The sequence below is a fragment of the Gobio gobio genome, assembly GCF_949357685.1.
Source record: "Gobio gobio genome assembly, chromosome: 7".
NCBI classification, from domain to species: Eukaryota; Metazoa; Chordata; class Actinopteri; order Cypriniformes; family Gobionidae; genus Gobio; species Gobio gobio.
The window spans coordinates 55,360,314-55,387,711 of record NC_137103.1 but is presented as its reverse complement, the minus strand read 5'-3'; the positions used below and the strand labels follow the sequence as shown (position 1 = coordinate 55,387,711).

General features: G+C 39.5%; 2 protein-coding genes across 3 annotated transcripts in view; one reads left to right on the top strand and one right to left on the bottom strand.

Annotated features, from left to right (window-relative positions):
• Window positions 1-380: 380 nt before the first annotated feature.
• Window positions 381-10,896, bottom strand: rpl31 (ribosomal protein L31). Its single transcript, XM_079822008.1, has 5 exons — window positions 10,845-10,896; window positions 6,252-6,352; window positions 6,049-6,174; window positions 4,785-4,897; window positions 381-449 (listed from the first exon to the last, which is right to left on the bottom strand). The coding sequence occupies exons 2-5, from the start codon at window positions 6,350-6,352 to the stop codon at window positions 418-420; spliced, it is 372 nt and encodes a 123-aa protein (XP_079678134.1). The 5' UTR covers window positions 10,845-10,896; the 3' UTR covers window positions 381-417.
• A 998-nt stretch (window positions 10,897-11,894) lies between these two features.
• cnot11 (CCR4-NOT transcription complex, subunit 11) overlaps window positions 11,895-27,398 on the top strand; it is a 33,558-nt gene continuing 18,054 nt past the window's right edge. Inside the window, exons 1-5 of one of the 2 annotated variants that reach the window (XM_079821668.1) lie at window positions 11,898-11,938; window positions 12,018-12,109; window positions 15,959-16,311; window positions 21,026-21,190; window positions 26,214-26,366. In XM_079821668.1, the coding sequence (XP_079677794.1) occupies window positions 15,993-16,311; window positions 21,026-21,190; window positions 26,214-26,366 (637 nt within the window). In that variant the 5' untranslated portion in view covers window positions 11,898-11,938; window positions 12,018-12,109; window positions 15,959-15,992. Of the gene's footprint in view, window positions 12,110-15,958; window positions 16,312-21,025; window positions 21,191-26,213; window positions 26,367-27,398 lie in introns of both variants that reach the window. The other variant, XM_079821667.1, reaches the window with a different exon arrangement.

The window sequence follows — 27,398 nt, the reverse complement described above, 5'->3', positions numbered from 1 at the left end:
TTTATAGTTTCACTGCAACCCAGATTTTTTTTTAGTCACATTTGGAAATGAATCCGTGATTATGCCACGAATGCTCATTCACGGCTATATTTATTATTTAAAATATGCAAAGTAAATGTTTCCAAACCGATCTGGTTTCATCACGTCCAATGACAATCAGTCTTAAAGAGAGACTGAATAAGAGTGTGTGTTTTCTCTTAAATCCACTGCAGCTGATGTATAAAGTGCCTTAAAAACAATGACCGATTGTGCCAAACCCAAAGGGACCATGTTCGACTCTAAATGAAGCGTCGAGTTTCTCTTTCTGAAGTCGTGAAGATTAAGTGTCTATGTTTGCACCAAAAATCATTTGACAAGAAATAAATCATTCACAACCAAAATCCTTTTATGTTTTTATTCAAACAGGCATGGAGAAAATTAATTTTCATCCACATTTACAGTCTGAAGACCTGCGAACACACAGAAAAAAGCAGGTTTTTAATGATTCTCACACACATTCAGAACTCAGATGTCATTCAGGGTTTCCACAGGTCTTAAACTAGAGCAGGACGTCTTAAATTCAATATCATGGCATTCAATTACAGCCCTAAGACTTCTGATGGAATTGCAGAATCCATTCAAATAAACTGAACTTACTGTATAAATGCAGAGTTTGTCAAATTTTGGATTAGATCTTTTGCAGGTCAGAACTCTTAAAGGGACAGTACACCTAAAATTGACAATCCTGTCATTTACTCGCCCTCACGTCGCAAGACTTCGGTTCTTCATATAAAGCGATCGAGTTTTGATTCGTATGGATCAGTTTGAACTATGAACTTTTTGAAGCGTCACAGTGGAAGTTGCTTAGACTGTCAATGGAGGGACAGAAATCTGTCTGATTTCATTACTAATATCTTCATTTGTGTTCTGAAGATGAACGAAAGTCAGTCTGAGTCCAGACAAAAACTATAAAACAGAAAAAATAATAAAACTGATTTCATAGGGCCCTACATTTTTTTCCAGTACAAATTTAAAACATCCTTAAATCAAGATACATTTAAATGACATGCAAAATTAAATCTTGCTTTCTGAGAAATTGAACAAAATTAAGTGAGTTTATGCTTAAGACAAGAACAAATCTCTGTCATTGGGTATGAACATTACTTACATTTGAATTAAGTTGAATTTGCCAGATATTTGTTCTTGTTTTAAATCATAAATAAATAAATTAAAAAAAAAAAAAAATCAAGATTTCTCGTTGCAAACTAGGCATGTCATGATACCAAAATTCCAGTAGTCGGTACCAATACCATCATAATTTCACAGTTCTCTGTACCACAGCAAAATATGTTTTATACATTTTAAATTCAATGAGTTTATTATTTATCATTATCAGTAAATAATACATAAACATTTAAAGGCTGTATGCGGTTTAAAAGTAAACATTGTTTATAAAAAAGATCAAGTGAAATATCTATAATATCGCGGCTCGCGATTTTGACAATTCATTGTCAGTTTTAGGGCTTTGTTGTACATTTTTTGTGTGCTTCGATCATTAAATAATTATGAATTTAATCCCTTTTAAGTTATCACTTTGCAGTGTAAGATTACAGCGAACAACTTTAAATATATACTCAATTCAGTAAATAACTGAAACCAGCTCAAACTGGCAAAATAAATGTATGATTCATACATTTCTACATCACTATAGAATATCTATACATCTGTGTTTGTGGAACTAATAGTCACTCTTTTATATGTTAAACACAATCCAGAATCCACTAAGTACACACTCATTATAGAAAAAACAAATGAATAAAAATATATAATCATAAGCTATGACAAAAATATATTAAATTGAGTTGATGGTTAAAATTGTAATTACAAAAAGTTATTCTTGAAAAAAAAAAATCTTTGGACTTATTTTATAAAATCCAAAAATGTTAATGAAAAGGTACAAATTACTTTGTTCTTATTAAATACATTTATATTTAATTTATATATGAATGTAAATAATTACATGGGCCTACACAAATATAAATTGACAATATTTATAGTTTATTGTAAACGTAATGTCCAGCTCTGTAAAGGGACAACAAATATATGATAGACGCGCGAGAACAAGATCATTTTTTAATAATCTTTAAGTGCACAAAACTTCAAAACAAAGCGCTTATGCGATAATGCGCATCCCAGGTGCAGAATGATGCGCTTAAAGCAACATTGAGTCATGTGATGCTGATTAATAGTCCTTGTGTTGTCACCCAGTAGCGAGCACAACATCGCTCAGAAACCGCTAGATAAACTCCAGGAAGATCAATTATTTAATCTACATATCAGTATTATAACGGGAATATATCCTCTTGTGTGAGCTTTACCGTGCAGCTGTAACCGTTTGAATGCTGAATGGAGAAATGATTGACAGCTACAGCGGAGGAAAGACATCGCTATGGAATGGCTTTAGATGACTTTATACTAGCAAATCATAAAACATAATACTAATAATGATCACGTGACAATATATATTTCTGATGATTATTTAATTATCACGACATGCCTAATCTGAGCAAGTGATTGCCTGTCTGAGTTTTGTGGACACCTCGTAATTCTCCATGCAGGAAAAACCCTGATAATTATTATTATTATTATTATTAGTAGAGATGTATTGCATAGAGACAGTGCTAAATCTACTGTACAACAGTAGCCCAATATATTCTGTCAATTTCTTCACGTTAAACCAAACGATTATTTTGACGGGTTGCCGTGAACACCTTTGAGTGTCTGTGTTCATGATATGACAATGTTCTCAAATGAAACGATATATAAATCCTCATGAAGTGACGGTTTATGTGTTCGTGTCCTCATATAGCGACACACGGCAGAGTCACGAGTGTGTGTGTGCGCGCGCGCGCCCATCATTCACACAGAGACGCAGAACATGCAGGAGAAATATTTAATAATAATAATAATGCGCTTAGATAAACACAGAAGTGACTGCTGGTATCGCCACATTTTTAACATTTCAGTTCTGACTTGGTACTGCAAGGCCGCTGAATTCGCTCCAATGAACGGTAACGAAACGAGGTGAAGGTCGCGTGTGCATTCAGTGTTGCAGCTGGAAAAATGTATCATATTTAAATATATATTTATATATCCATTTATCATAGTTGTCGAATTTAGAAGAGAATGCCAATTGGTTGTTTGGTCATTTATATTTGACAGTTAATCATACATTTAATCGTTCCATTTTAACCCTTTGTTGCAATTCTACCATTCCGTACTGGTTAATAATTACAGAGTAATTCAAAAAGGATCAAAATGTACTACCACTACTGCTGGTATCGTCACATTTTTTACATTTCAGTTCTGACTTGGTACTGAAGTACCAGTACCTGTGACATCCCTGTCGTAAACTTGAAGCAATTTTTTGTCAAATGAATTATAGTTATGGCGATCTAACCCTAACTATGAAGTGTCACTAGCCTAAATCGCGCAAATTGTGAATTGAAAATACGCCCAATGGAAATGATTCAATTTTGCAAAAACTCATATATTGTACAAAAGTTTACACGCTCACATGAGATGTTTTTCCAAGACATTTTCGTAAAACTGCAATGGAAACAGGTCACAGGTCACCTGACGCACGTAAAGACAATCACTCTTTAAAGGAACATGCCGACGTTTTGGGACTTTAGCTTATTCGCCGGATCCCCAGAGTTAGATAAGAACCAAAGCGCTAGCCTGGATGCCAGCCGAACTTAGCCCCGCCCACAACATTTTTTCTCGGGCAGTTCGGTCTGGAATTGATCGGTAGAGCAGTAATTATGCCGGAACAGAAACTGTTCGGACCAATGAAATCATCAGGGCGGGCTTTAGACGATGATGGACAGATGATCAACAGTAACGTAATCATCCACATCAAAGGCACTAGGGTTAAATTTGTTTACTAAACGGAGAACTTGTTCATATATGCGTTCACCTTTACTATTTCTCTCAGAAATGATGATGGTGTTGGTAAGTTCTCGGTGTATCCTTAAATTATTTTTTACAACACCGGCAAAGATCGTTTACACTCATCTTATTCTTCTAACGTGATTTATTCCAGCGTGCAGGTACAGGGTTGACAAGTTTTTACAACAAACCCCGCCCAATTGCTAACGTTCCTCAAAACTAGCCAAAAACAAGCCCAATATCTTTCCGGGGACGTTCTCCGGGGGGGAAAAAAGGCATTTGGGGGGTAAAATATGTGTTATTTTGGCAGGGCTGCCTGATAAAAATCGCATTCCTGGGTCTGTATGTCACACAATTGGGGTCGCTTCAACCCAACCTTGGCAACACAGGTCAGTTTAGTTCTGTTGACATTTGACAACTAACGTTATGCGTCGCTCCATTGCTCTGATTGGTTGTAGGTCTATCCAATTGAGGTCTTTCCTGGCTCGGTTGAAACACGCCCCATAATCACAGCCCAACAGAGCAGGAGCAGACTCATATTCTGACTAGAATTGAGGATGACGACGTCAGGCTAATAAAGCCGTCATTTCGCAAAAGTTTTGTTGAATACGGTAATGGAAACGCGGCCATTTTGTGCTTGGACGTTTACATTTAGTGAACAGATGTCGGTTAATGGAGAAGCCATCATTTCGCAATAGTTTATCGACATTTAGAAAATATCGAGCGCGGCTACTAATACAAGTCATTGTGTGCTCAGACGTTTCCATTTCGAGAACAGACGTGTTGTGTCACATGTTCTCATTAGACCTGCAGAAACCCTGTGACTGAACACCTGCATGACTCCACATCCTCACCTTTGTATGTGGTGACGGGGACGTATGTGACGAGTGTGTACAGCTTGTTTGGAGAATCTTCGTCTTCATTGCGTTTCCTGGACAGACGCACACGCATGCGGTACGGCACATTCCTGAGGACACAAGATGGCGGCGTTAAGCAGCGGATCAATAACAGTGAATGCAAGGGATGCCACAATTCTAAATATAATATTGAACCGTTCGGTACGGCATTCACGGTTCAATACGCGCCTTTGAATTGCGTTTGTTCGGTTTTGCATTTAATTAATTATTTTTCTACAAATTCTATAATTTTCCTCCATCCCAATACTGAACAACACGACATACATTCACATCACACGTTAGTGGTGGAGTTATACTCACGGAACACTAGAGTTATTCACAATCACCAAAGTTCATTATTTGCATGCGTTTTAAAGCCTTGCCGGCTCATTCGTGTGAGCGGTTAAACATGCGCTTTTTCAGAGCGCGCGCACTAAACGCCTGTCAAACACGTGATTACTGCACTAAGTCGTCTTACTGCGCTAATACACACAAGGTTAACATAAACACAGTCGGTTATGTCTAAAGTGAAAGTAAAATCGTGTGTGTGTCTGTATATTAGATGCGTGCAGGTCTTTAAGTGACAGCAGCGCAGCCTATAGTGAACACGCGGTCCTTAAAGAGACAGTTCACCTCTAAAATTATGTCATTATTTACTCACTCTAATATTGTTCCAAACCTGTATTCATTTCTCATTTTTGAGTGAACAATCCATTTAATGTTAATACAACAACAAAAGACAAAGTTTTTCAGTCACACGTAGTGAGTGATTTTCTCTAATACAGTAGCTTTAATAAGAATCAGTGTATATTTTATAGTGAAGTCTGTAGTGTTTTATTTTTACATTTATTAATTCAATGTCATACTTAATGCTGCTGTACTGCTCTGAGCTGCCAGGGTAAATCAAATATAATATGTATATAATATCCAATACACTAGGAATGTGTACAAGGTTTTTTTTTTTAAGTAAAGTATTAAGTTTAAGTAAGGTTTTTCAATTATTTTAAGTAAAATAAAGAAAGAGTATTGCAATAAAAAAATAGTATTTTTTCTCCTTAACCTCTTGCTGTTCTTGTCGCCTAAGAATAGAATAACAAAAAACTGATGTGACAAGCCATCAGAACCGAACCAAAAACCGAGGTATGTATTGAACCGTGGACAAACTGTATTGTTGCATCCCTAGTGAATGTGCCCCATCTCTGCCAGCGCCTGAGCCTCTCACCTGACACCTTTGGCCCACACAGCCTTGTTGAGGCGGGTGTCGATGCGGACGTCAGGCGTGCCCATCTCCTTCATGGCAAACTTGCGGATCTCCTTCAGAGCCCGAGGAGCTCTCCTCTTGAAGGAGCTGGAGGAGCAGATCATGCATTAGTACTCCAGCAGGGGGCGGTGTACGAGCAGTTACTCCGCCCAGGACACACTTACATGCCGTGGATGCGCTTGTGAACGTTGATGGTGTACTCGCGGGTCACCACCTCGTTGATGGCGGAGCGGCCCTTCTTCTTCTCGCCCTTCTTGGGTGCCATCTGCACACAAACACAGTGACATCAGCACATCACTCAGTAACCATGACAACCAGCCGGCCATTTCTCAATATAAAACTTGTGTATATGCAGTTGAGTCTAAACTCTGATTGGATGAGACACCTGTATAACACAAACGCAACTGTAAATAATACAAACACTGGCTAATCGACTACAGAGTGAAAGAATTGATTACGCCCATCACGATCATTTATGCATGTAACTTTACTGACGCTTTCACACGTTTTTAAAACAGTTTACCCTGTTGCAACACCATTTACCCTGTTAAAAACAATTTACCCTGTTTAAACCACCATTTTACACTGCTAAAAATCACTGTTTACCCTGTTAAAAACACCATTTACCCTGCTAAAATCAGTTTACCCTGTTGCAACACCATTTTAAACAGTATTTACCCTGCTAAAAAACACGGTTTATACCATTTATCCTGCTAATCTGTTTAAAACAATTTACCGTTACAACACCATTTACCCTGTTTAAAACATAATTTACCCTGCTAAAATCAGTTTACCCTGTTACAACACTATTTAAAACACTATTTACCCTGTTACAACCCCATAATTTACCCTGCTAAAATCAGTTTACCCTGTTACAACACTGTTTAAAACACCATTTAACCTGTTACAACACCGTTTAACCTGTTACAACACTGTTTAACCTGTTACAACACTGTTTAACCTGTTACAACACTGTTTAAAACACCATTTAACCTGTTACAACACCGTTTAACCTGTTACAACACTGTTTAAAACACCATTTACCCTGTTACAACACTGTTTAAAACACCATTTAACCTGTTACAACACCGTTTAACCTGTTACAACACTGTTTAAAACACCATTTACCCTGTTACAACACTGTTTAAAACACCATTTAACCTGTTACAACACCGTTTAACCTGTTACAACACTGTTTAAAACACCATTTAACCTGTTACAACACTGTTTAAAACACAATTTAACCTGTTACAACACCATTTAACCTGTTACAACACTGTTTAACCTGTTACAACACTGTTTAAAACACCATTTAACCTGTTACAACACCATTTAACCTGTTACAACACTGTTTAACCTGTTACAACACTGTTTAACCTGTTACAACACTGTTTAAAACACCATTTAACCTGTTACACTGTTTAAAACACAATTTAACCTGTTACAACACTGTTTAAAACACCATTTAACCTGTTACAACACCGTTTAACTTGTTACAACACTGTTTAAAACACCATTTAACCTGTTACAACACCGTTTAACTTGTTACAACACTGTTTAAAACACCATTTAACCTGTTACAACACCGTTTAACTTGTTACAACACTGTTTAAAACACCATTTAACCTGTTACAACACCGTTTAACTTGTTACAACACTGTTTAAAACACCATTTAACCTGTTACAACACCGTTTAACTTGTTACAACACTGTTTAAAACACCATTTAACCTGTTACAACACCATTTAACCTGTTACAACACTGTTTAAAACACCATTTAACCTGTTACAACACCGTTTAACCTGTTACAACACTGTTTAAAACACCATTTACCCTGTTACAACACTGTTTAAAACACCATTTAACCTGTTACAACACCGTTTAACCTGTTACAACACTGTTTAAAACACCATTTAACCTGTTACAACACTGTTTAAAACACAATTTAACCTGTTACAACACCATTTAACCTGTTACAACACCATTTAACCTGTTACAACACTGTTTAACCTGTTACAACACTGTTTAAAACACCATTTAACCTGTTACAACACCATTTAACCTGTTACAACACTGTTTAAAACACCATTTAACCTGTTACAACACTGTTTAAAACACAATTTAACCTGTTACAACACTGTTTAAAACACCATTTAACCTGTTACAACACTGTTTAACTTGTTACAACACTGTTTAAAACACCATTTAACCTGTTACAACACCGTTTAACTTGTTACAACACTGTTTAAAACACCATTTAACCTGTTACAACACCATTTAACCTGTTACAACACTGTTTAAAACACAATTTAACCTGTTACAACACCGTTTAACCTGTTACAACACTGTTTAACCTGTTACAACACTGATTAAAACACAATTTAACCTGTTACAACACTGTTTAAAACACCATTTAACCTGTTACAACACTGTTTAACCTGTTACAACACTGATTAAAACACAATTTAACCTGTTACAACACTGTTTAAAACACCATTTAACCTGTTACAACACTGTTTAAAACACCATTTAACCTGTTACAACACCGTTTAACCTGTTACAACACTGTTTAAAACACCATTTAACCTGTTACAACACTGTTTAACCTGTTACAACACTGTTTAACCTGTTACAACACTGTTTAAAACACCATTTAACCTGTTACAACACTGTTTAACCTGTTACAACACTGTTTAAAACACCATTTACCCTGTTTAAACCACCATTTACCCTGTTTAAAACATAATTTACCCTGTTTAAACCACCATTTACCCTGTTACAACACTGTTTAAAACACAATTTAACCTGTTACAACACTGTTTAAAACACCATTTAACCTGTTACAACACTGTTTAACTTGTTACAACACTGTTTAAAACACCATTTAACCTGTTACAACACCGTTTAACTTGTTACAACACTGTTTAAAACACCATTTAACCTGTTACAACACTGTTTAAAACACAATTTAACCTGTTACAACACTGTTTAAAACACCATTTAACCTGTTACAACACTGTTTAACTTGTTACAACACTGTTTAAAACACCATTTAACCTGTTACAACACCGTTTAACTTGTTACAACACTGTTTAAAACACCATTTAACCTGTTACAACACCATTTAACCTGTTACAACACTGTTTAAAACACAATTTAACCTGTTACAACACCGTTTAACCTGTTACAACACTGTTTAACCTGTTACAACACTGATTAAAACACAATTTAACCTGTTACAACACTGTTTAAAACACCATTTAACCTGTTACAACACTGTTTAACCTGTTACAACACTGATTAAAACACAATTTAACCTGTTACAACACTGTTTAAAACACCATTTAACCTGTTACAACACTGTTTAAAACACCATTTAACCTGTTACAACACCGTTTAACCTGTTACAACACTGTTTAAAACACCATTTAACCTGTTACAACACTGTTTAACCTGTTACAACACTGTTTAACCTGTTACAACACTGTTTAAAACACCATTTAACCTGTTACAACACTGTTTAACCTGTTACAACACTGTTTAACCTGTTACAACACTGTTTAAAACACCATTTAACCTGTTACAACACTGTTTAACCTGTTACAACACTGTTTAAAACACCATTTACCCTGTTTAAACCACCATTTACCCTGTTTAAAACATAATTTACCCTGTTTAAACCACCATTTACCCTGTTTAAACCATAATTTACCCTGTTTAAAACAATTTACCCTGCTAAAATCAGTTTACCATGTTACACTATTTAAAACACTATTTACCCTGTTACAACCCCATAATTCACCCTGCTAAAAATCACTTTTACCCTGTTACAAAACAATAGCCCATTTACCCTGCTAAAAATCAGTTTATCCTGTTACAACACTATAATTTACCCTGCTAAAAATCACTTACCAGGTTACAAAACAATACCCAATTTAAACTGCTAAAATTACTGTTTATAACAGCATTTACCACGTTAAACCCCCATTTTCCCTGCTATAATCAGTTTTCCCTGTTACAACACCATTTAAAACTATTTACCCGGTTTAAAACATAATTTACCCTGTTTAAAACAAATTACCCTGCTAAAAATCACTTTTACCCTGTTACAACACAATTTAGCCGGTTACAAAACAATACCCCATTTAAACCACAATTTTCACTGCTAAAAATCACTGTTTAAAACAGTATTTACCACGTTAAACCACCATTTACCCTGCTAAAAATCACAGTTTAACAACACCGGTCACCGTTACAACACGGTTTAAAACAGCATTTTCCAGGTTAGCACAGCATTAAATGGTAAATGGCCTGCATTTATAACACAGCGCGTTCAGCAGAGCCAAGGCCACCCGAAGCGCAGACACCGATCAGCTCGGCGGGACTCGCTCATGGACACCGCGACACTCGGTCAGGGGGAACCGGGGATTCAACCACTAACATTCCGGTTCGTAGACAACCTATATGAGCCACTGCCGCCCTTACCCTACTAAAACACACCGTTTAAAGCACCATTTACCCCGTTAAACCCCAGTACTGTGGCGGTTTACCGCTTTATTTCCCCGTCGCGTCTCTCACAGACGCGTTAGCATTAAGTCATTAATCTCGCACATCAGCGTCTTAAACACACCAAAACCGCATCACAGTGATTCATAAGGTGCCCGTACACTCAAAAGTGACATTAAACTCAATTATTAGTAATCAATAACGCGGATGATGGTGGATTTATAGATGATAAACGAGAAGCAGATACTCACTCTGTAAGGTGAATGTGGGAAAGGAAGAGCGGTGGATTATGGGACACATACAAGGCGGAATACACATTCACATCCGGGTCATTCTAATATTTTGTGTCGTTATTGTTTTTTTTTTTAAATGTATATATTATTTTATGTATATATTATACTATTATAACGTGTATATGAGTGAATATTATGGTTATAATAATAAAAAAAACAGATTTTATTTTAGAACGCAGTTTAGACGTGTATGGCAAGCCTTCTTAACATTTAATCCTTAAAACGAAATAGTATATATTTTCACGATACTAATACTTATTCTTTAGATACTAGTATCTATTCCATTAAGTAGTAGTATTTATTTATTAGCTACTAGTGCTTATTATTTAGGTACTAGTATGTTTTTAAAGATACTAGCACTTCTTCATTAGATGCTAGTTCTTATTTAGCCTATTAGATATTACTAGTATTCGTTAGGTACTAGTATTTTTTTAAATGTACTATGACTTATTTATTAGATACTAGTACTTATTCCGATAGTACCTAGTATTTCCTTATTCTTAACTTGTTAAGAAAAAATAGAATTAGGGCTTATTTTTTAGTTACAAGTAACATTTTAGATCAAAGATATCCTTACCTTAAAAGATACGAGTACTATTTAAATAATCAGTATGCAAATAATACGTTGAATATTAATAAACCAACAGCATAAGGTGCAACATGTCGGAGGTTTTTGAACAAATTCGCATAAAATGCAGAACTGTAGGCCGTTTAATAACGATATAATAAAAGTCTACCTTTTTAATGGTATTTGAGTAAAAAATATAATGAATAGGCATATGTAATATAGTGCATATATTGACATGACTCGCATTCTCAGACGCAGATTAATATTCACAATATTCACTAGTATATAAAGTTACTAGTCACAATCAAAATAAGTACTAGTATCTCAAGAATAAGCACTAGTAGCATGAAAATTGATTAGATGTAAATTCGGCTTGCCATAGACGTTCAATTTGTATTCCGTGTTGATCTGTGGAAACTACATCTCCCATGATTCCGTTCGGCTCACAGGAAGCGCTCCCCGACAGCAGCCGCGACGGTTATGAGTGGAAGTGAAGAAGATTCAGATTATAAAACAGAAATAGTCTAATGATTAAGTTAATATTAACCTGTATAATCTCGCAGATAAACGCCATATCAGCGCTGGAGCGTCACCGCGTCGGGTTTTTATTGAATATTCATGAGCTGACCGGACGGTATAAATGAGCTCGCCTCAGGTAAGTTACATGTTATTATTATACAGACCGTGTCTCAAAACATCCCATAGACAGTGGTTTGAGGAGTTTAGGATGTGAAATAAAACAGCTTTCAGTATTAATTCGTCTAATTAATCATTAAGCTGAGAAATTCGGTTATGTTGTGAAATTATTCGCTAACAGTTACTGCACAATAAGTGTAATAACTCCATAAACACTAGTTCTAGCACATTTCTAAGGCCTATTATTGATCATAACTTTACTGAAAACTGTTCTACTAACCTTATATACCTTCTGTTTATCCTTGTTTAGCAGGTAAGCTTTAGTATATCTGTACAAACGCCCACCTTCAGCTCTTGCTTTACGTCTATCTTTATTGATTTTATAAAGTAAACATAGAATTAACTTTAATATTGTTAGTAATATTTCAAGATTAACACTTTATTGGACTGAAGAGTTTACTTGATTATCCATACAGGGGGGAAAAAATGAAATATTGCATGCTTTTTAAACTACAGAGGTGTAAACATCAACTAAACATTTAAATATCTTACTAAGACATGTTATTGGCAGATATTGACATTTATATGCATTTTATGTGTTGATTTAATAGATTTCCATCACAAGCATCAGAATTTCATCACTTTTTGCCCATATAAATATCAGCATCTGCATCAAAATTGCATATTTTTGCTCACTTTTAATCACCAAATTAAACTAAAATGTGTTTCCCTCCATTTTCTCACAACATCATAACTATATGAGCCATAAAAGCCTTATGTATCAAATATAATACGATATAGTAGCGTCATTTAAAATCACCAATAAGTCAAAATATCTTATTGTTTTTACTTCAGTTCGTGCTTCACACGTCGTTATATCTTTACGGATTTCATAAAGTAAACCGGATTATTATTAGCAATATTTCAACAGTACTGGAGCAGCTCAAATATATTCATCAGCTTTTGAGGAAGGTTTATTAGTTCAGCTGTCAATCATAATTGTATTGCATTGCATTATATGATGATCATAAATAAAAAAAGACATAATATTGGCAGATATTGATATTTATATGCATTTTATGTGTTGATTTAATTGATTTTCATTACAAGCATCAGAATTTCATCACTTTTTGTCCATATAAATATCAGCATCTGCACCAAAATTGCATATTTTTGCCTTGCCTTGCCTATAATACACAACAAAAAACACATGCAAATTGCCTAAAAACATAATTTCATATGTCAGACTTTATTATTTATATCTAATTTTTTTAATGGAATATTGCAGTATTTATCATTATTTATTTATCCATGCACGTCATTATTGTTTTTACACCCATGTTTCCTGGTAATCTTCCGCTTCCTCTTCATCTCTCCTCTGATGATGTGGGCGGGGCAACCTGTCACTCACATGAGATCCACCAATAGCAAACCACCACCGTCCAATCAATTCCCCACAGACAAAATCAATTCGCCCTACATTTGTTCTTGTTTGCGAAGCGTTTCATGCCGATTAGGGATGCCACAATACTCAATATAATATTGAACCGTTCAGTACGGCATTCACGGTTCAATACGCACCTGTGAATTGCGTTTTCTCCGGTTTTGCATTTAATTAATTATTTTTCTACAAATTCTATCATTTGCCTCCGTCCCAATACTGAACAACACAACATACACTCACATCACATGTTAGTGGTGGAGTTATACTCACAGAACACTATAGTTATTCACAATCACCAAAGTTCATTATTTGCATGCGTTTTAAAGCCTTCATTCGCGTGCATATGCGCTGTTTTAACATGCACTTTTCCGAGGGCGTGCGCACTAAACGCCTGTCAAACACGTGATTACTGGACTAAGTCGTCTTACTGCGTTAATACTGTCAAATACACACAAGGTTAACATAAACACAGTCAGTTATGTCTAAAGTGAAAGTAAAATTGTGTGTTTATATTAGATGCGTGCAGGTCTTTAATTGACAGCAGCGCAGCCTATAGTGAACACGCCGTCCTTAAAGCTACACTGTGTAACTTTTTTAGTTTATTCTTAGCTAAAAACACTTAGTTCTTTCAAAAATATATGTGCTCATTAATGTATATTTACTTCTTTCAAGTAATAAAGTATTCTCGTAAGTTTATAATATGCCATTGAAAATACATAAGGTAATGGGATCTAACGGTGGTCGCCATGTTGCCCCTCCATCTTGAAAGTACATTAGCCAAAGAGGGACATACCCGTAATTTCAAGCTTCGCCTTTCGCGTTTTAACCGGTTTTAACACTGTGCGCGTCAACTTGTTCAGACTTGTCTGGTGCATGCGCAGAGAGTTTTCATCTCAGCAGCTCCAGTAACAGAGTTATACGGAGTTTTCCTGGCTTGTTTATTCCTCAAAAGTCTGTTTTTCCTTGTGTGGTATTTCTGTGCGTTAATAACTCCGTAAGTAATAATAGTTATTGTCATTGTGGATGTGTTTCAGAGTGTGTCATCACGTAATTCAGTTGATGTTACCTCAGAAGTATTTTTGTGTCAACATACAATAGCGTAATGCTCACCTATTTGAATAGTCATTCAGTTATTAACAATGTTTATTCGTTTATAGAAAATATTTGCTTGTAATGTATGTTGATGGAAATATGTATCAGGTCTGATCGGCATATTAACAATTGTTATACAGTGCTAAACCTGCGCACACACTTTTGTAACCGGACACCGCTTGTTAGCAGCGGCAGCTCCGCTCCTTTTAATGCAGCTGCATTTAGCGCCAAATGTAACTTATACGTATAGTTATACAGTTCTTAACTGTGTATATTCTGTCATGTCATTATCATGTATATTTACCATCCTAATTTGTTCTCTCACAGAAACCACATTTATGTACATATCCATGCAAACCTGTTTATGCCTTGCAATTGGATGACTGAATAAACATTACTATCATCAAAGTTCACTCTGGATTAGCTGCAGTTCTTTCTAGCCGAATAATTAGGCCAGTTGAGTTCCAACCATCCCACTGCGCACAGAATATCCCACAGGCACCGTGTCCAATGTGGACGAGGTCGAACTGGAAGCCATATTAATCTTGGACTAAATCGGCCACCGTAGGAGTTAAAACGAAATCGGAATTGAACAGAACAGAAACTAAAATTCACTGGATGGTCATATACAAGTTCACCACTAGATGGGGGAAAATATCACACAGTGTAGCTTTAAAGGGACAGTTCACCTCTAAAATGATGTCATTATTTACTCACTCTAATATTGTTCCAAACCTGTATTCATTTCTCGATGACAAAATTTTCATTTTTGAGTGAATTATCCCTTTAATGTTAATACAACAACAAAAGACAATGCTCTTGACTGAAAAACTTTAATAAGAATCAGTGTATATTTTATAGTGAAGTCTATGTAGTGTTTTATTTTTACATTTATTCATTCAATTTCATACTTAAATGCTGCTGTACAGCTCTGAGCTGCCAGTGTAAATCTTTATATATATTTATTTTATATTATACAATACACTAGGAATGTGTACAAGGTTTTTTTTTTAAGTAAAGTTTTAAGTTTAAGTAAGGGTTTTCAATTATTTTAAGTAAAATAAAGAAAGAGTATTACAATAAAAATAGTCTTTTTTCTCCTTAACCTCTTGCTGTTCTTGTCGCCTAAGAATAGAATAACAAAAAACTGATGTGACAAGCCATCAGAACCGAACCGAAAACCGTGGGTAAAAACTGAGGTATGTATTGAACCGTGGACTAACTGTATTGTTGCATCACTAATGCCGATGTATTGTTTTTCTCTCTCTCTCTCTCTCTCTCTCTCTCTCTCTCTCTCTCCCTCTCTCTCTCTCTCTCTCTCTCTCTCTCCAGTTGTGCTGACCCAGTGGCCTGATCCAGAAGCATCATGACGCTGGCTCCTAAAGAGCTGTCCAACCTGCTGGGCATCATGTCTGAGGACGCCTGCAGCAACAGCTTCGAGCAGCTTTCCACCGCCTTCCATCACTGCTTCGGGAAGGCCGAGCACTTCCGTGTGGGCTCGGTTCTGGTGATGTTGCTGCAGCAGCCGGACCTGCTCCCCAGCGCCCCGCAGCGGCTCACGGCGCTCTACCTGCTGTGGGAGATGTACCGCACCGAACCTCTGGCCGCCAACCCCTTCGCCGCGGTCTTCGCCCACCTGCTGAACCCCTCGCCCACAGGAGACGAGCCGGAGAAACCGCTCTCCGGTACGCCTGCCACCAAAACACATTCTGCTGTTTTTGCGATAAACGATAATATTGTCGTTCTGAGACCATTTTCATCTAGAATAACCAGGGCTCGACATTAACGCTTGTCCGGGACAAGTGGATTTTTTGAAGGGGCAAGTGAAAGAGAATTTTACTTGCCCGACGGACAAGTATCCTGATAAAACATCATTAACAAAAATAACTAGGGAATCACCCAAATGCAAGAATGATTCTGCATTCATTACTGTAAGTGGCGATCATCAGTGAATGATAATAATGTATAATGAACTGACGGTAACTAACGTTGCACTGTTGACGCTCGCGCAGCCTCTCGAGGAGAAATCGAAACAAATGTGCTCCGCTCACACAGAGAAACTCAGTAACACACTGCCGTAGAAATGTAGAAATGTGGAGTTTATTTATATTTATAACATGATACAGTTGCAACATTACCAAGAGTGCTGTTTTCCTGAATAACATCACGACTGAAAATGACACTGATTTCATATGACAGTTCCATAAACAATGATTAACATTAAGTCACTCACATTTTGATGCAATATTGAGTGTTTTTGTTCTATTTCAGCAGCGAAAATAGTTCCAAAAGATCACAGCAGAACGAGTGTCACATCAACAGTGTGTTAGTGAATGATTCAGCGTTTTGAATGAATTTATAGAATCAAAGATTCAATGAACTATGCGTAAACGACCGCCTCATTCTTGAATGAATCAGCGTTTGAACGAATCGACTCAATGACTCACTCATTCAGACGGTCACAGCGCCACCTACTGGTGCTTTACTTTCATCTTTCCAACGTTTCTTATTTGTATATTCAAAAAATATTTAAAACAATCTCATAACATTATTTAATGCAGTTGTAATTTTTCAGTGTAAATTATTTAATTTGACTGGTAACAGCCAGTGTCGTCTTCTAATTTAATTTATTGATCCAATTTAAGAATATAAAAGGAAATCAGTCGTGATGTTATTCAGGAAAACAGCGCTCTTGGGAATGTTGCAACTGTCCATCCATCCATCCATCTTCTTCCGCTTATCCGGGGCCGGGTCGCGGGGGCAGCAGTCTAAGCAGAGATGCCCAGACTTCCCTCTCCCTAGACACTTCCTCCAGCTCTTCCGGGGGGACACCGAGGCGTTCCAAGGCCAGCCGGGAGACATAGTCCCTCCAGCGTGTCCTCGGTCTTCCCCGGGGCCTCCTCCCGGTTGGACATGCCCGAAACACCTTCCTGGGAAGGCGTTCAGGAGGCATCCGGAACAGATGCCCGAGCCACCTCAGCTGACCCCTCTCGATGTGGAGGAGCAGCGGCTCTACTCCGAGTTCTTCCCGAGTGACTGAGCTTCTCACCCTATCTCTAAGGGAGCGCCCAGCCACCCTGCGGAGAAAGCTCATTTCGGCCGCCTGTATCCGGGATCTTGTCCTTTCGGTCATGACCCAAAGCTCATGACCATAGGTGAGAGTAGGAACGTAGATTGACCGGTAAATCGAGAGCTTCGCCTTACGGCTTAGCTCTTTCTTCACCACGACAGACCGGTACATCGACCGCATTACTGCAGAAGCTGCACCGATCCGTCTGTCAATCTCCCGTTCCATCCTCCCCTCACTCGTGAACAAGACCCCTAGATACTTAAACTCCTCCACTTGAGGCAGGAACTCTCCACCAACCTGAAGTGGGCAAGCCACCCTTTTCCGACTGAGGACCCATGAACTCTCCTCCATGAACTGCCACCTTAACGTGGTGGAGGGGTTTGAGTACCCGAATGACCCTAGGAGCTATGTTGTCCGGGGCTATATGCCCCTGGTAGGGTCTCCCAAGGCAAACAGGTCCTAGGTGACGGGTCAGACTAAGAGCAGTTCAAAAACCCCTTATGAAGAAAACAAAAACAAGGACCGTGACGTCGCCCGGTACGGCGCAGCCGGGGCCCCACCCTGGAGCCAGGCCTGGGGTTGGGGCTCGTATGCGAGCGCCTGGTGGCCGGGCCTTCCACCACGGGGTCCGGCCGGGCTCAGCCCAAAGGAGCGACGTGGGGACACCTTCCCGTGGGCTCACCACTCACGGGAGGGACCGTAAGGGGCCGGTGCAAAGCGAATCGGGCAACAGTCGAAGGCGGGGGCCTAGACGACCCGATCCCTGGACACGGAAACTGGCTCTTGGGACATGGAATGTCACCTCGCTGGCGGGGAAAGAGCCTGAGATTGTGCGTGAGGTTGAGAGGTTCCGACTAGAGATAGTCGGAATCACCTCCACACACAGCTTGGGCTCTGGAACCACACTCCTCGAGAGGGGATGGACTCTTCACCACTCTGGAGTTGCCCATGGTGAGAGGCGGCGGGCTGGTGTGGGTTTGCTTATAGCCCCCCAGCTCTGCTGCCATGTGTTGGAGTTTACCCCGGTGAACGAGAGGGTCGTTTCCCTGCGGCTTCGGCTCGGGGATAGGTCTCTCACTGTTGTGTGTGCCTACGGGCCAAACAGCAGTGCAGAGTACCCGGCCTTCTTGGTGTCCCTGGGAGGGGTGCTGGAAAGTGCTCCGACTGGGGACTCCGTCATTCTACTGGGGGACTTCAACGCCCACGTGGGCAATGACAGTGAAACCTGGAGGGGCGTGATTGGGAGGAACGGCCCCCCTGATCTGAACCCGAGTGGTGTTCAGTTATTGGACTTCTGTGCTAGTTACAGTTTGTCCATAACGAACACCATGTTCAAGCATAAGGGTGTCCATCAGTGCACATGGCACCAGGACACCCTAGGTCGTAGGTCAATGATCGACTTTGTGGTCGTTTCATCTGACCTGCGGCCATATGTCTTGGACACTCGGGTGAAGAGAGGGGCGGAGCTGTCAACTGATCACCACCTGGTGGTGAGTTGGATCCGATGGCGGGGGAGGAAGCTGGATAGACTCGGTAGACCCAAACGTACTGTGAGGGTCTGCTGGGAACGTTTGGCCGAGTCTCCTGTAAGAGAGATCTTCAACTCCTGCCTCCGGCAGAGCTTCGACCAGATCCCGAGGGAGGCTGGAGATATTGAGTCCGAGTGGACCATGTTCTCCACCTCCATTGTCAAAGCGGCTGCTCGGAGTTGTGGACGCAAGGTCTCCGGTGCCTGTCGAGGCGGCAATCCCCGAACCCGGTGGTGGACACCGGAAGTAAGGGATGCCGTCAAGCTGAAGAAGGAGTCCTATCGGGCCTGGCTGGCTTGTGGGACTCCTGAGGCAGCTGACAGGTACCGACAGGCTAAACGGACTGCAGCCCGGGTGGTTGTGGAGGCAAAAACTCGGGCCTGGGAGGAGTTCGGTGAGGCCATGGAAAAGGACTATCGGCTGGCCTCGAAGAGATTCTGGCAAACCGTCCGGCGCCTCAGGAGGGGGAAGCAGTGCCCTACCAACGCTGTTTACAGTGGCGATGGGCGGCTGTTGACCTCAACTGGGGATATCGTCTGGCGGTGGAAGGAATACTTCGAGGATCTCCTCAATCCCGCCGTCACGTCTTCCATTGAAGAAGCAGAGGCTGGGGGCTCAGAGGAGGACTCGTCCATCACCCAAGCTGAAGTCACCGAGGTGGTCAAGAAACTCCTCGGTGGCAAGGCACCGGGGGTGGATGAGATCCGCCCTGAGTACCTCAAGTCTCTGGATGTTGTGGGGCTGTCTTGGCTGACACGCCTCTGCAGCATCGCGTGGCGGTCGGGGACAGTGCCTCTGGGATGGCAGACCGGGGTGGTGGTCCCTCTTTTTAAGAAGGGGGACCGGAGGGTGTGTTCCAACTATAGGGGGATCACACTTCTCAGCCTCCCCGGGAAAGTCTATGCCAGGGTACTGGAGAGGAGAATACGGCCGATAGTAGAACCTCGGATTCAGGAGGAACAGTCTGGTTTTCGTCCTGGTCGTGGAACACTGGACCAGCTCTATACCCTCTACAGGGTGCTGGAGGGTTCATGGGAGTTTGCCCAACCAGTCCACATGTGTTTTGTGGATTTGGAGAAGGCATTCGACTGTGTCCCTCGCAGCGTCCTGTGGAGGGTGCTGGGGGAATATGGGGTCCGGGGTCCTTTGCTGAGGGCTGTCCGGTCCCTGTATGACCGAAGCAGGAGTTTGGTTCGCATTGCCGGCAGTAAGTCAGACTTGTTCCCGGTGCATGTTGGACTCCGGCAGGGCTGTCCTTTGTCGCCGGTTCTGTTCATGATTTTTATGGACAGAATTTCTAGGCGCAGCCAAGGGCCGGAGGGTGTCAGGTTTGGGGACCACACGGTTTCGTCTCTGCTCTTTGCGGATGACGTTGTCGTGTTGGCCCCTTCTAACCAGGACCTTCAGCATGCACTGGGACGGTTTGCAGCCGAGTGTGAAGCGGCTGGGATGGGGATCAGCACCTCCAAATCCGAGGCCATGGTCCTCAGTCGGATGTTGCAACTGTATCATGTTATAAATATAAATAAACTCCACATTTCTACATTTTTTTTCCACTTGTCCCGGACCAGCGTTAATGTCGAGCCCTGTGAAGCACTAAAGACGTTTTGTGGCTAACTCACCTCGTCCCCAGATTAGTTACTGGCAAACACATTATATTGCATTACTATTTTTGTATGAAAATCACCCGCCAGTGTGGCGGAGAACCTTTTGAATTTAGTCGCCAAATGGAAAATCTACCAACATTTGGCGGGTGTTAATTTCGGACCCTGGAAGTAACCCTTTAATGCTCCCCTGCAGGTTTTCTTCCTCCCATCACACTACCGGAGAAGTTCTTCCTGTCGCAGCTGATGCTCGCCCCGCCGCGAGATCTCTTCAAGAAGACGCCGAGACAGGTTTCCTCCATGGACGTGAGCGCCACGCCGCAGACCATAGACATCAGCGGACTGCAGCTGGCCCTCGCTGGTACACATGTTTACACTGCAGGGCTTAATGCACAGATCTGTGTTTGTCCTGCCTGTTTACAATCACTTACACTACCGGTTAGGGTTGGGTACCGTTCACATTTTAACTTGTATCGGTAACGGTACTGGTACCTGAAATTCGGTACCGGTACCCAAGGGCAGAGGTGGACAAAGTACACAACTCCATTACTCAAGTAAAAGTAAAAGTACCACTGGTCAAATATTACTCCGTTACAAGTGAAAGTTGTAAAAAACTATTTTTACTTAAAGGGTTAGTTCACCCAAAAATGAAAATTCTGTCATTAATTCCTCACCCTCATGTCGTTGGACACCCGTCAGACCTCCGTTCATCTTCAGAACACAGATGAAGATATTTTAGTGTAAATCTGATGACTCTGAAAGGCCTCCATTGGCATTCAGTACATTTACACTCACAAGACCCATAAAAGGCACTTAAAACGTCGTTACAAAGTCCATCTCACCACAGTGGCTCTACAACAATTTTACGATGCGACGACAATAGTTTTTGTGCGCAAAAAAAAATCTAAATAACGCCTTTATCCAACTTGTTCTTGTCTTCCGTGTGTGCCTCCACGACTCATGCGCGAGAATATGACGCAGATCCGGCGTTCGGACACATGACCCAGAAGAGATTTGTTTACAAGCAGAGGAAGACGCGCGTATCTAAGCTGTTGAATTCTACATTGATTGTGCTTTAGGTCTCGGTGTAGTTCTCAAAATGGGCTTAAGTGTGTATTTAATGGATTCCCGAACGCTGGCGCTACGTCATATTCTCACGCATGCGTCGTGGAGACACACACGGAAGACAAGAACAAGTTGGATAAAGGTGTTATTTTGATTTTTTTGCGCACAAAAACTATTGTCGTCGCATCGTAAAATTATTGTAGAGTCACTGTGGTGAGATGGACTTTGTAGCGATGTTTTAAGTGCCTTTTATGGGTCTTGTGAGTGTGAATGTACTGAATGCCAATGGAGGCCTATCTGAAGCCTTTCTCAGCATCAGCTTTACACTAAAATATCTTCATTTGTGTCTGAAGATGAACGGAGGTCTGACGGGTGTCCAACCACATGAGGGTGAGGAATTAATGACAGAATTTTCATTTTTGGGTGAACTAACCCTTTAAGTAAAAGTACAGAAGTACTTGTTTATAAAAGTACTTAAGTATCAAAAGTAAATTTCCTTTTTTATGTCGATGCATTATTTTATTATTGTTGCATTGTTGTATGAATGCACGCTATAGCCCTCACGGTGGTTTAAGCCAGTCAGTGATGCTCTATCCGACATGCTAGCATACGACTATCTTGAACTAATTTAAATACTTGTATAAAAGTTACAAAGCTGCTGTCACTTTAAGGCAGAATGCACAAATCCTACACACTGATACACATCCGATATTCCCCCAACTGTTTACGTTCACTTATGACATAATCAACTTTGTTTACGTGAATACTTTCCAAAATGAAAATGTTTACATTTTGTGTGTATTGGTCTGTTTAAGTGTGAAAAAACACAAAAGAAAGCTCTATTCAGTACTCGTGCTCTGGCATCTCAGAGGCACAAAAAAACAGACTGAACTGAGCTCCTTCATCATCCATATGTCTATGCTTCTCTTTCTCCCAGACATTTACGATTTTTAACATTTTATGAGACATTCATCAAGTGTATGCCAACGAAACTAATCTTTAATCTTTTCAGAAAACTGAAACTTACTTTCTAATATGGCCATGGGTGCACACACTGTGCCGAGGAACCGTCTTCCTCCATTTTGCTATAAACTGATCAGTGTTCAAAAAATTTTGGGAAATTATGACCCTACAAAAGTGATTACTTATAGGCTAATCACTAAAAAAATGCTTGCAAAGCTGCTACAGAAACGACTTTCGACTTTGAGGACCTTGATAGAAATGTAGTGGAGTAAAAAGTACGATATTCGTCTTTCAAATGTAGTGAAGTAAAAGTAAAAGTTTCCCTAAAAAATAATACTTCAGTAAAGTACAGATACTCAAAAAGTGTACTTAAGTAAAGTACTCAAGTAAATATACTTCGTTACTGTCCACTTCTGCCCAACGGTACCTTTTTTCGGTACTTTTGGGATGTTTACTAGCCTGACGTCGTCATCCTCAATTCTAGTCAGAATATGAGTCTGCTCCTGCTCTGTTGGGCTGTGATTATGGGGCGTGTTTCAACTGAACCAGGAAAGACCTCAATTGGATAGACCTACAACCAATCAGAGCAACGGAGCGACGCATAACGTTAGTTGTCAAATGTCAACAGAACTCAACTGACCTGTGTTGCCAAGGTTGGGTTGAAGCGACCCCAATTGTGTGATATACAGACCCAGGAATGCGATTTTTATCAGGCAGCCCTGCCAAAATAACATATTTTACCCCCCAAATGCCATTTTTTATTTTTTTTCGGAGTCAAATTATGTGTTGTGTATTTTCTGGTAATCAAATTAAGACATAAGACATTTAATTTAATTTATCTTTTAATTTAAAGCTACACTGTGTAACTTTTTTAGTTTATTCTTAGCTAAAAACACTTAGTTCTTTCAAAAATATATGTGCTCATTAATGTATATTTACTTCTTTCAAGTAATAAAGTATTCTCGTAAGTTTATAATATGCCATTGAAAATACATACGGGTGAGGGTTTGAATGCGGGTCGCCATGTTGCTCCTCCATCTTGAAAGTACATTAGCCAAAGAGGGACATACCCGTAAATTCAAGCTTCGCCTTTGGCGTTTTAACACTCGATGGCACCGTGTCGAATGTGGACGAGGGCGAACTGGAAGCCATGTTAATCTTGGACTAAATCGGCCACCGTAGGAGTTAAAACGAAATCGGAATTGAGAGGAACAGAAACTAATATTCACTGGATGGTCATATACAAGTTCACCACTAGATGGGGGAAAATATCACTGTGTAGCTTCAAACAAAGTGCTGCACAACTGAGCTTTATATGGTTCAAATTAAAACATGAAGAAAAATTGTAATTCATAAATAAAAAAAACGTTAAAAAATAAAGTTTTGATAATGTATTATTACATTAGTGTTAGTATTATTATTACATTGAGACGTATCTAAATTCTGCTGTACAATAATTTATTTGTCAAGTTAGCCGAACTTTTATTTTGACGGGTTGCCGTGAATTTGAGTTTCTGTGTGTTTATGATATGACGGTAGTTTTTCTCAAATTAAACGGTAAAATACTCATGAAGTGACTCTCAGTGGCTCTGGAGATGATGTTTGTGCGTTCATGTCCTCATATGAGAGGCAGAAATGGAAACACGCGACCATCACGCGCGATTCTGAGTGAGTGAGTGTGTGTGTGTGTGTGTGGAGGTAAACCCATAGACTGTAAAGCGCGTCTATGGCATTCATTCGCACAGAGACACGCATGATTCGTATTTGGTCTTTTTGCGGTTTAATATTCACACACACTAGTCTATATCACAGTATGCGTTCTCAGGTACCGAAATTTGGTACCGATTGATTTAATGTGAATCGGTACTCGGTAGTATCGACGTAATTCGGTCGGTTCCCTTAAAAGTACCGAGTTCGGTACCCAACCCTACTACCGGTCAAAAGTTTGGAATAATTATGATTTTTTTTGTGTTCACAAAAAAATTATGATGCTCAGGGCTCTAGAGTGCGACCAAAATTTGTAATGGTGCGACTAAAATTTTTCCCAGGTCGCACCGGTGCACCTAACATCCTCGCATCCGCTGCCTCTCCACGAACAAAGCGTTTGTTCTCCTTTGACGGAACCATAGATATATATACATAGATGCCTCATTAGCGTGTGTTTCTATGGGCCGCTATACGTGGAGCGGTCGAATGAGGCATCTATGTATATATTTCTATGGAACTCTCATGGTTGGATCATATCGTGGTCTAAACCACCAATCAGAGACAGAGATGGGACGGGTCTTTGCCTCTGATTGGCTGTGGTCCAGATATTCCTGTCAGTTTACACTGCTTTATCAAGCAAACCACAACAATAACAGTCGTCGTGTGTAATCATTTGGCGTTCGCCGTTTGTAATCTTCCTTTGAAGAGACTGGCATATCGCGCTGCAAGCCTGCAACATTTCCGTCAGATACAGTAAATGCTTAACCTAGTCGGCGTCACTACTGTGATTGTGCATTGTTATATTATATTACAAAAATAATCTCTTTGAGAACGATATTTGCTGATATCTCTACTGTCCTACCTGAAACGCTAACGTTAGTATCATTGTTAATTAGTTTTGTCTGCTGCAAAGTGACTTTCTGGCTCTTTGAAAAAAAAGTTCGACCACTTTTAATCCTGCGGTTATCTACCCGTAATAATTCATAATTTCATTATAGCATTTGTTTCAGCTGGCACAATTTTATTAAAAAATCAATAGGCTACCGTAGTAACCACATAATTATGACAATCATCAAAGCGTGATATGTATAGCAGGCAGAGGAAATAAAAAATTCTGTTGTATTGAAATTGTATTTCATTGTTTATTATTTCATTATTTTTTAAATAAGTTTTTAACACTTTGTTAAAAACTGTAGTTTTAAAATAGTAATGCTAAATAGTCCTGTGATTTTAATCCCTGTGTAAATGCATATATTATGTTGTCCTTTACATAATATGTATGAATGTATATGATGTATGATAAAAAGGTGACCTTGAAATTGTGGCGTTAAAGGGGACGCGTGCCAGGGAAAAATTTGGGTGCACCTAAATAAAAAAAGTTAGGCGCACCAGTGCAACCAAGGCAAGAAGTTAGTCTGGAGCCCTGATGTTAATGTTTATAATATATTAATATCTTCATTTAGCAGATTAGAGCTGAGCGAAAATATAGTTGCATTGTGTGACGATATAAACAGTCATAGAGCCGAGCCGATTTGCTATTGATTTAGTATGAATGCCAATACTTATATATCCAACTAGCTGGCCGATAATATAGTTCACAATCATAATCGCACAGAGATATAACAAACATCTTGTGTCTTTTCATTCAGAGCGTCAGTCGGAGCTTCCCACTCAGAGTAAGGCCAGTTTTCCCAGCCTGCTTAGCGACCCGGATCCAGACTCCTCCAACTCGGGCTTCGACAGCTCCGTGGCCAATCAGATCACAGAGTCGCTGGTGACTGGACCACGTCCTCCTCTGGAGAGTGAGTGTGATCTTTGGTTTGTTTTCATTGTGAAACTACGGTTAAAGGCACAGTGTGTAAGATTTTTGGATCTAGAGCAATGTTATATATTTTGTTGACTTGTGTACTTGCATTATCACGAATGTTTAAATCCAGATTTTAACCTGGATACGAACCGTCAATGACATCATTTCCCTCCGGTTTTATTTTGTAGTAACCATGGAAACACCAAAGCCGCTTTAATATCTAATGTGTTTTTATTAGACACTGTTTGGATCATTGATGGACAGAAACTGATCATTGTTCTCCAGCTCAACACAGTCATCTAAAAATAACATTTATTATAATGGGGTTATGTAAAGATTGTTTTAAGTTCACTTAAATTTTAAAGTTGTTTTTTTAAAGCCTAATAAATGTTGAAATTGGGAGCTTTCAGTTTTACTGTAATGTAACGTCATTAATGCTTCATAGAGACATCAGTGATACTGGCCTTCATTCATAAAAACATGACAATACAACACATATTTAAAATATACTGTCAATAAACTGTTTCTACATTAATTTGGAGAGTAACTGAAATTATTACAATATCAAAACATTAAAAAGGTATTAATCGTGATACAGATTTAATTTAATCGATTCCCAGCACTACCTAAAACACAATCATCCGCTGTTGTTTATTCAAGTGCATTTTGTTGTTAACAGACTGAGAGTCCATTGCTTTTTTTGTTTTGGTTGTTTTGTTCATTTATTTATTATTATTTAAACTGCTTTCCGTTTTCAGTGTTAAATAGTCTTTAGAAATAAACGTTTATTGATCTTTGAAAAGGTGTACCTGCATTGTTATGCCATTATCATTATTTTAGAATGACAATATTATCGTTTATCGCAATAATTTCTTGGCCAGTTTATCGTCCAGCAAAATGTGTTATCGTGACAGGCCTACATGTGTGTGATATGATAAACAGCGCTGCGTTACCACACACACACATCGCTCATCTGCGGCAGATTAAAAGCTCGGCACAATCAAGTCATCAAGACACGCCTTTGTTT

Bases quoted from the DNA above. Each gene is read 5' to 3' on its own strand.
- rpl31 (XM_079822008.1), bottom strand. From the start codon at position 6,352: ATGGCACCCAAGAAGGGCGAGAAGAAGAAGGGCCGCTCCGCCATCAAC. The intron at 4,898-6,048 runs GTGAGAGGCTCA...TTGTGTCCTCAG, and splicing joins GTGTGGGCCAAAGGTGTCAG to GAATGTGCCGTACCGCATGC. The intron at 450-4,784 runs GTGAGGATGTGG...GTGTGTTCGCAG, and splicing joins CCCCGTCACCACATACAAAG to GTCTTCAGACTGTAAATGTG.